The sequence below is a fragment of the Amphiura filiformis genome, chromosome 10, assembly GCF_039555335.1.
Source record: "Amphiura filiformis chromosome 10, Afil_fr2py, whole genome shotgun sequence".
NCBI classification, from domain to species: Eukaryota; Metazoa; Echinodermata; class Ophiuroidea; order Amphilepidida; family Amphiuridae; genus Amphiura; species Amphiura filiformis.
Genome location: NC_092637.1, coordinates 57,055,254 through 57,065,607, shown reverse-complemented (window position 1 = coordinate 57,065,607; position 10,354 = coordinate 57,055,254). Strand labels below are relative to the sequence as shown.

At 36.4% G+C, this 10,354-nt stretch overlaps 1 protein-coding gene across 1 annotated transcript; it reads right to left on the bottom strand.

Moving 5' to 3' along the window:
* Positions 1–693: 693 nt before the first annotated feature.
* Positions 694–1,116, bottom strand: LOC140161999 (uncharacterized). The gene has a single exon (XM_072185290.1). It carries the CDS (start codon positions 1,114–1,116, stop codon positions 694–696), a length of 423 nt encoding a protein of 140 aa, XP_072041391.1.
* Positions 1,117–10,354: the final 9,238 nt, after the last annotated feature.

Here is a 10,354-nt window from a genome sequence, read left to right as displayed (position 1 = left end):
CACTGCAATGAAATATTGTTGAACTTTATTTTCGCTCTCTAATAAACACATTTTTAAAACAAAATAAGCATTTTTTTTCATCCTAAAATATCATCAACTCTTGAACTTTATTTCTCTTGGAAAGTATCCCTTAGCACCCGAAACACTCGTAATACACCAGAGAGTTTGCGAAATAAAGTTGGCAAATTTACTTCGACTTCTTCGCCAACTCCATCGATTTGTTTTCCTCTGATTTACTTCAACTCGAACGATTAATTAGTTACTGCACCATCTCGGAACATCTTTAGGTCTAATTAAAATATAAAAACAGCACAAACAGCCTAACATCCACATCCAGCATGTCCAATCATGATGACTCATATAATAATGCTTTAGAGCAATACAAAAGTCAATAATTTATTAGAATTTCAGTCCAACATATTACTCAATGGACATCGCAATTCTTCAGTCGTTCCATTTTAACGGCCACGAAAAAAATCCAAACATTGCTATCTCTATTTTGTGAACACCAAAAGACGGGGTATGTTTCATTGTTGAAAATGTCTCCAATGAATGAATGAATGAAGGAATGAAGTCTCTTTTAGGAACAGAATAGAACATACAAATGTCACCACCAAGTATTACAGATACATATTTTTGAAATTATCTGTATTCTATTGTATACATTTATGATTAATATACTAGTCATCATCATCATCGGTTGCCCATCGAGTTCGATAAAGGCACAGTTGTCGAAGTTGACGAATGTCTTTTTCTCCATCCTTCAAGGTACTTCTCCTTTCGCTTCCGCTCCACTGTTTTCCCAGCATCGTGGATCTTCTTCTTCCAACTGACCCGGTCACTAACTTTCGTCTCCCATGTATCAACATCCATGTCAGCTGTCTTCAGATGACGCTTCACAACATCTCTATACCGAAGTTTCTGCCCATCACGTTTTCTCTTTCCTTCTGTGAGGTCAGCATACATTACAGCTTTTGGTAGTCTTTCATCAGGCATCCTCACGACATGACCGACCCAGCGCAGTTGGCTTTTCACTAGGATGGCTTCTACGCTCTCCATTTTGGCTCTCTGAAGCACCTCTCCATTAGGGACTCGGTCCTGCCATGTTATTCCCATGATACATCTAAGGTGACGAAGTTGAATGGAAGTTAACTTCTTGATATGTCTCCGTTAGAGTGTGTAAGTCTCAGTAGAATACAGAAGACAGGGTAGGACAAACACGAGATACAGTTTACATTTGGTCGCAAGTCTTATACCACGCTGGGACCAAACTCTTTTTTCCAGAGATCCAAAGGCACTGGTGGCACTCTGAATTCGTCTTGTGATCTCCAGATCGACGGAATTGTCCATGGAACACACTCCCCAGGTAGGTGAAATTGGTGACCGATTTGACAGGTTCCCCATGTACGTAGAGATCAGGATATACTCGTATATACTTCTTGACACACGTATCAGAGGCCTGAAATGAAAAACTTCACTTGTCGACAATAATCTACCAACAGTATGTCAGGAACTCGTCAGGATTGGTATACAACTGGGTAAAAACATGTATTTTGTTTTGTTTTGTGTATTTCTGCCAATTTCTCAATGGCCTGTCTGGTAAGAAGTGGTGCAGCTGCCCCCAACCCCACGATAAATGTTCATTTGGGCCCCGTCCCTCAATGGAGTTTTAACAATACATTTAATACAACGGAAAACTAGTATAACCCACTGAGCATTCTACCAATCTAACATGCCTCTGATTGGGCAATTACATGATATCTTCACTTTAATTACCAATCAGAATGGAGCTTTGCCAATAATTTGCTCCAATTTGTTTGCATGGTGAAATTGTTCTAACAATGTTGATGATTAGGCCAATTGATTATGAAAACTTCTTTTTGGCCAATCGGCAGGTAGTTCTCATGGGGTTAATAATGAAATATTGTACTCAAAATTGGTATGACGTTTTTGGCTTGTTAGTTTTGAAGACTAAGTTGGGTACCGGGGTTCAACATGGTACATGGGAGACGAAAGTTAGTGACCGGGTCAGTTGGAAGAAGAAGATCCACGATGCTGGGAAAACAGTGGAGCGGAAGCGAAAGGAGAAGTACCTTGAAGGATGGAGAAAAAGACATTCGTCAACTTCGACAACTGTGCCTTTATCGAACTCGATGGGCAACCGATGATGATGATGACTAGTATATTAATCATAAATGTATACAATAGAATACAGATAATTTCAAAAATATGTATCTGTAATACTTGGTGGTGACATTTGTATGTTCTATTCTGTTCTGCATCGAACAATTGTGTGTGAAATGTAAAAAAAAAATAATGTCAAAAATGTTTTCTAGGTACTTATATCTAGTTTTTGAATATTAATAGAAACTAAAATACTGAAGAATTTCTTTCTTATGCCCCCACCCCCTAGAATTTGTACCAAACGTTACGTCACAGATGAACTCGTCACGTTTTGGTATTCCAAATATGTATACTTTTATAAACTATAAATCAACAATTTATTAGTTATGATGCACAAAAAATTTCATGCTTCCAGGGTTAAGACCAACCTTAGTAAAAATGTTTCATTCTGCATGTCTAGCTATTCTGAGACGAGTCTCATTAAAATCTATGGTTTGTTTTATGTCTCTGAATCCGAAAATTTACCGACTTACAATTCACTCACTCTGTGCATAAGTTAACCTCATGTGTGTGTGTTGAGATAACCGGCTCTCCGCGAGCTCTCAGAGCTAGAGTCAGTCAATTTCTAAAACATGTAATTGGTTTGACCTTATTAACTTCTCTTGTCTAGTATTAATGAACAGATTAGACAGTCACGTGCCTCTCAAACACATGATATTAATCAATTCCTCATTGTTTGAGAGAATCTTTAATTTCTACATGTACCCGTGGATTGCAGATTTACGTATATCGTGACATTGAAAGTATAATAAGCACGTGTGAGTATACGAGTGATTGATACTCATCCGTTTAGATGAAAACCCTATTCCTTGCAACATTTTCGTAGTAATACTGCCTGAATTATCGACCCATTCTTATGCCGCCAGCATACTTTCCTGCCGCTTGCCGCTGCGGCAAGCGGCAGGGCGTTTCAACCAATGACAAGCCTTGATTGTGTCCGTTTGTCTGCAATGCGCGTGCGCCACGCCGCTCAGTGGCAAGCGGCAGGGTAGTATGAAACCAGCTTTATAGTTGTCTTCCTAGAATTGACCCACAACTTTTGCAAAAAATGTTGCCACACCTGAGCGTTAAGGGGGTACTACACCCATGTGGTAAATTTGTGACTATTTTTTCATTTTTCTCAAAAAAATAATTACACACTGGTAACAAAAGTTATGTATATTATTGGGGCAAGGAATCCAATTACTACACTAAAATTTCACTGACTCAAGATAAGCGGTTCAGTATATGTGACCCGTTACAGCAAAAGGTACCTTAAGTCGGGAGCTACATATGCCTTATTTTGCTAGTAACAAATGCATTCTAAACCAATCATTAATCCTATTGTTGTAGAGGATAATAAGCTTGTACCTGTCTATAGAACTGTTTGTTATACAGCTCTAGTCTTTATTTGCTAAGGCTAATCCCTGTTCAAGTGGCATGAGTGGTGGGTTACAAAAGCATGGTATTGTATTTGTATAGGTATGTATTAGCCACCCACTAACAATGAGAGGACATTCCTGAACCTCGTTGACTTGTAGATGATTTGAAATGACCGCCACTTCAGATTGTCATTATTGTTTGATATTTTCTGCCAACATTGGGGAAAAAGAGACACTTGTAGCAGCCGACATAAGGTACCTTTCGCTGTAACGGGTCACATATATGATAGGAAACGAGGAACATCCTAGCGGTACCTTATTTCTGATCATAAATAACAAACCGCTTGTCTTGGGTCACTGAAATTCCAGTGTAGTAATTGGATTCCTTGCCCCTATAATATACATAACTTTCGTTACCACTGTGTTATTAGTTTGTGAGAAAAATGCAAAAATAGACACAAATTTATCGAGGGGTGTAGTACCCCCTTAATTGGCCAACATCCTTCCCCGCTCCCCTATTGCAATGTTGATTTGTACAAAATCGTCATCATGTCTACATTTCAGTCTCCCAACATTAAAAGATGGGGGTGGGGAAGGGGAGAGTCAAAATTGAATGTTGATGCATTTTTGCAATTATTATACAAAGCTAATGCGGTACTTTAGCTCTGGCGATTGCTTGATTTTAACAGCAGCACGTACTGGTGTGGCAACGAATTTCCGCCAGGGTTGCAGTCCCTATGCTACTAGAGAAAACCGACCCGTAGTAGAAAATGTAGCTTTCCCCGGGATTTTTTTTTTATTTCCAAAGAGATAATACATGTAAGTATTCTCGAAATAGTTTTATCACATAGTTGGTTTTAAATGCAACAAAAATAATGCACATGAAGTCCACTTTTGACGAAATTGAGTTACAGGTGGTTTGAAGCTATTGGGTGCAGACAAAAATGTTGACATTTTTTTGACATTTGGCCCCCTCCCCATAGGGGTCACGTGAGGAGTTAAAAATGAAAAATTGTCCAATGTCCAACTTGATACACGAATGATTATTATTATTTAAGCTATATACAATATACATATTTTTAACAAAACAGTGTTATCATACACACATACTGATTTGAGAATGATATTTTTTTTAAATATCTCATGAAGTTGTATATTCAAGCATTGCCACAATACATTATACCCAACCTTATGGCTTTCGATATGAGCCGGTGGAGGTCACATGAGATGGGAAAGACGTATGTCCCGTTCTGCCAAAATCAGATGGAATTGGGCACCGACAGAAAAACCTTCAAACCAAAGCATAGAACATGTGTTCTGTGCCACAATGCAGTCGATAAGATTCTACAATTGAAAGGACTGCATCAAGGTAAAAGAAACCTCCCAAATTCCTTCATCCAGAGCCAAACAAGAATGTCAGATCGGATTTAAATACGCAACATGTCGGCGCCTAGTTCCGTCTAATTCCGTCTTGATTAAAGTTGATACATGTGACGAGTCTTGCGGCGTTTATTTGGTAATCCGTGCTGTAGTGAATTGTTACAATCCAAAGGAGAAGTGACAAGGTTCCTTCAAGGGTCTTATATACCAGGGGTCTATTTCACTAAACTTTTAACCGTTAGTAACTCAAGTAATCATTCGTGAATACCCAATACTAGACGTAGCTTTACCAAGGGTCCCTGTAGTAAATCCCTGTTACTTACGAAGTGTACCGTTAGTAAATAAGTTTAGTGAACGATTTCGAGACTTACGATGCTTCGTAAATCTTAGTGAAATGGATCCCAGGTCTGAGCATTAGTCATCGCGCGTGAGAGCTCCGATTAGGGTATCGTTATTAGCGTAAGGTACAAAATAATTATAATTACTCCAATTATATACAATACACAATGATATAAATACACACATGTCTTACATATTCAACATCTTCTAATGGTCTTTACAATATTGAGAAGACTGATCACACAACTAGCAGATAGGTTAATCTACATTCATACACTCTTATATACAGGGTTACTCAAAAAGACTGATCACACAACTAGCAGATAGGTTAATCTACATTCATACACTCTTAGATACAGGGTTACTCAAAAAGACTGATCACACAACTAGCAGATAGGTTAATCTACATTCATACACTCTAAGATACAGGGTTACTCAAAAAGAAGCAAACTGATATTTGTGGCGCTTTTTACAGAATCTAAAAGGATTCGCGGTCTTCTGTTCGCGGTCTCCTGGACCCTGAAGCTTCAGATTGTCGCTTTGGTTTGTTAAAGTCACGTGATTCTATTCTAAAATTCTTATAATGAACTTGATATACGATCAGCTGTGGGAAACTGAAGACAAAAGAGGGGATGAACTTCACGGGACTCTCTTCGTTTCATGAAACTTTGTTGTCATAAATGAGGTGTGCAGTACAATATGATAAAATTGAAATTTTAAATTTTAAAAAAGATCTCTTGAGGCCCATCTTTAGCCAAAATGTAGCCCGCTAGGCAGTAATGCCACTCCTGCCACTCAATTGTATTTTGCATTTGAATAATTTAATAATGTGACACGATCTGGTCCATGGGGGCCAAAAGCGGGAAATTTGAAATTGATATAAAGGTAAAAATAAGGAGTAAAAAACAATAAAATACATAAGAAAATAGACATAAAAAATCATAACTTTAGAGGCATGTATGCTAGGCCTTTGGTGTTTTCAGTAAATGATAGCTTATTGTAAGTATAATGTAATAATTATACCAACTCAATTGTCAAAAATCCTCCTTTGGCCCCCATGGACCAGATCGTGTCCATAAAAGTCAACACAATACCCTGATCATGACTACATGCTTGGGAAGTGAAATCGTGTGCAGCTATAAAAATGGGTTGATTTATTCATTTTTTTATTTACCCGTTCAGAATCTGCTTTTTTTAATTGAATTAATTTATCCAACGTAAGAACAATAATAATTCATTGTGATGGAGAAATCAATGCATCATGTTGGAGAAATTAATTCATCGTGATGGAGAAATTAATGCATCGTGTTGGAGACATTTATTTTTTTCATTTTGGGAAAATTATTTCGCATTGGCGAAGGTTTTTACGTTGTACCAATTATTCTTTTTTTTTTAATATTCTGGTTGGAGAACTAAATTTCTCTAATGCAAGAAGTATGGTACATAAAACTAAATGAATACTTAATACGGATATTCAACTTTACTGTGTACCATTGTTTTAGGATATTGTTGCTGAATAATAAAAATGAGTACCATTGTTATAGCATATTTTTGCTGAATAATAAAAATGAGTACCATTGTTTTAGCATATTTTTGCTGAATAATAAAAAATAAGCCCATCCCTAAATCTAGTATATTCGTCCATTTGCTACAATAAAGACACCATAGTGGCGAATGTCTAAATCGCAAAAGTGCTGTATTTTCTTTGGCAACATTGACGAAACGTACCAAATTTAGAGGATGTACATCTTTTCCTTTAATTTAGCAATATTTATATTAAAATGATGGTAAACATGGACATTTTTAAATGTCGCATTAAAATGCGTATACGTACATATTTTGTTTAACTTCGTCTATATTAAGAGTACAGTTCTTTGGCTAATATTATAGTAATATTTGGTGCAGTGTTTCATTTCATAGCGAGCATTTCAGGGTTTGATCAGGTTTGATTTTTAACGAACCAGCAACGAGCAGGCTGGCGTGGCCGGGTGCTCTATCCTTATTTATCTCGTTTGCAGCATGAATGACCCTGTGGAGAAAGTCTAACAAAATGACATGTGAGGGTTTTGGCACCCGTTTCAATCTCCGACTATTCGCTGTTGTACTTTACTTTACAATGCGTATACTGTCGGCTCAAGTTGTGAAATGTCAACAGATTTGTTGGTGATTAAGTACTATTCAATTACAAAACACATTTTGTCGGGTTCATCACATCGTAAAGAAAACTGTAAAGTGCATTTCTGAGAAAAACGAGTTTGAAAAGATGGCGATTTGTAACAAGCTTGTGTTGTTGTGTTGCTGCAATAATTTTGAATTCATTGTATGAAAACTGTTCCCAAGCGTTCAAAGCACCTTATTGTACTATATTTACTTCATAGTTTAGCTTTTAAATGAAAAAAAAAATATTCCAAAGTTATACGTCAGTATGTGAAACGAAAAGATGCCGTAAACATAGGAAAAAGTGCATCACATAGTGGCGTATCCACTATACGCCACTTTGTGATGCGCTTTTCACGAAAAAGGCGCATCACATAGTGGCGCATCTTGATCACGAGATCACGATACGCCACTATGTGATGCGCCTTTTTCTACTTTGTGTTTCATTTTTTTTTACTATACGCCATTTTAATTACTAAATTACTAGGCCTAGTTAATTACAGGTTAATTACTTAATTTTCAGCTTGGGACTTGGCGTAATTGAAGAGAACGATATTAAAAACCTATATAAAAAATTGCACAAATGACCAAAAATCGTCGCTATGTGATGAGTCCAACGATTTATAGTCAGTTTTATGATACACTTATAAACAGACGATTCAAAGCGCTAAATCAGAATCTGATCTGAGCAGCTCCCCAAATTCCATTGGTGGAAGGATTTTTTTTGGATAACAAACTATTAATCACCGGTTTTTAATGCATGAGGAAACCAAAAGTCCCCGAGGAAATCCCTGAGGAAACCTGCGAGAGCGAGCATAGATCGGGATACATCAAGTGCGCATACAGTCCTTGGGTATGGCCGGGGCTTGAACCCAGGACAAAAATGAAAAACACACATTTGAATTAATAATTTGAAATATCAGAAATGAAACCATAATGCTTGATACTATATATTTTGTGTTAAATCATTGTGTTAAACTAATTACTTGTTACTTATAACTTTTTTCTTCTATAGTGTAAGATTTTCGTTTTTGACTGCCTTAACTTGACCCGTGAACATTTTCGGGGGCTTTTGTAGCTTTTCAAAGTAATAAAGATCGATTTTCCCAACTTTCTAATGCACATCACAAGGGGCTATTCATAGTTTTGTCAGAATCTCATTTTTATTGCACCGTTTTTTACTTCCAAGTGTCTTCTTTTTTTTTAAATCAACGCGTCAATATACCGATTGATTGATAAAGTCTCCATATATGCCACAATAGATATCTCGATTATTTCTGCTGGTTGTATTCGAAACAAAGTACCAAGTTGGACATTTTGGAATTGAAAAACTGTGACCAGCTCCAATAAAACCCGGAACAAGGAGCCAGACATGTTTCTCAGTTATAGGCATTTAAAGATTAAATTCCCATAAAAAGAATCAAATTTTGGAATTCTTAATTTCATGGTATTTAAGTGGACTTTCAAATCATTGAAGTACTTATTAAAATGAGGTTTATTTAATCAATAATTAACAACTGAACTATGATAGTCCCTTTTCAATTCTGTGTTGGCCCATTACTCAGAAAAGCAATTTGGCAAAAATATCAAGACACCATTTACACAATTATCCATATCTTGAAAAGTATTGATGCTATTTTTATAATTTTGGTATCATTTTAAAGCTTAAGGTCTAGTGCTTACATTTGTATTTAAATTATGAAACGTCAAAAATGCGACTTGTTCCTGGTTTTGTCAATACGGGTCGAAAATGTGAAATCAAAATGGAAATTCTGACAATAATAGGGAAAATCTTTCTTAGCGATCGTACTCTCCCGACGAAATGTCTTTCCGCAGTAACAATTGTTTAATTTTTAGTAAATAATACTAACTTGAAACCTATTTATTTACTACAATACCATCTATAATACCTTTAATCAGATTTAATCAACTTTTCAACATCACAACATTGCTGGAAAATAACGAACAAACTTTCTTATGATCTCATGAAAAACCTGTACAAAATCCCCATAGGAAAAGTGGCGGCGCTGTGCTTAATTAGCTAATTATGACGTCAGTCCTTGACGACCATCATAACAACAGATAACGCCCGGGGTATTTGAGCTCTTTTTTTAAACATGTGATGCATAACAAATGACTTCCAAAATTGTTCAGTTTTAACATCAGTTAGGCTCAAAGTGCCAAAAATTACCGATCACCAGAAGGGAATGATAGAAGCATATCATGGTGAAGGAAAATCTAACCGTGAAATTGCAAGATTATTGAATATTGACGAGGGATCTGTTCGATATAATTTGAGGAAAAGAAAAAATCATGGCTCAATGGACAATCGCCCGAAATCTGGAAAAAAAAAAAAAAACACCACCAAGATAATAATAACAACCGAACCCAAATAGCGTTTGTATCAAACATTGTTGATGATGACTAGCAGTGCAGTCGGGATAACTGCAAGTCGATCATGATAACTTTTTGATAGCAACAGGGTATTGACGTCATAATGAGCCTCATTAAACAGCGCCGCCACTTTTGTCAATGGAATTTTACTGTGTAATTTACCGCAAAATAAGGATATTTTTTCTTTATTTATTTTTGTTATAAATGAGGGTTCCAGGTTCCTGCAATTATGACTATTGTTGATTAAAGGGTTTATGTTTTAGTGACAGTTAGGTTTGATACGTTTTCCATTTGTAGTATCATTACAATTTAACATTTTATGCGGTTATAGAGGGTGCGGAAAGACATTTCGTCGGGAGAGTATATTAGTTTGAAACGCTAACATACCAATATGTAACATTATTTTATTTACAAGCAATAAATACCATTTTACAGAAATAATTAAGATGTACTAGCAACATTGTATGACATTTTTGGTTAATTTTAACATGTTCAAGAAGACAAGATACCTTACCGTGTGGTTGCGGCGTGGTATGTGG

Excerpts from the sequence above, each read along its gene's own strand:
- LOC140161999 (XM_072185290.1), bottom strand. The coding sequence starts at position 1,116 with ATGGGAATAACATGGCAGGACCGAGTCCCTAATGGAGAGGTGCTTCAG.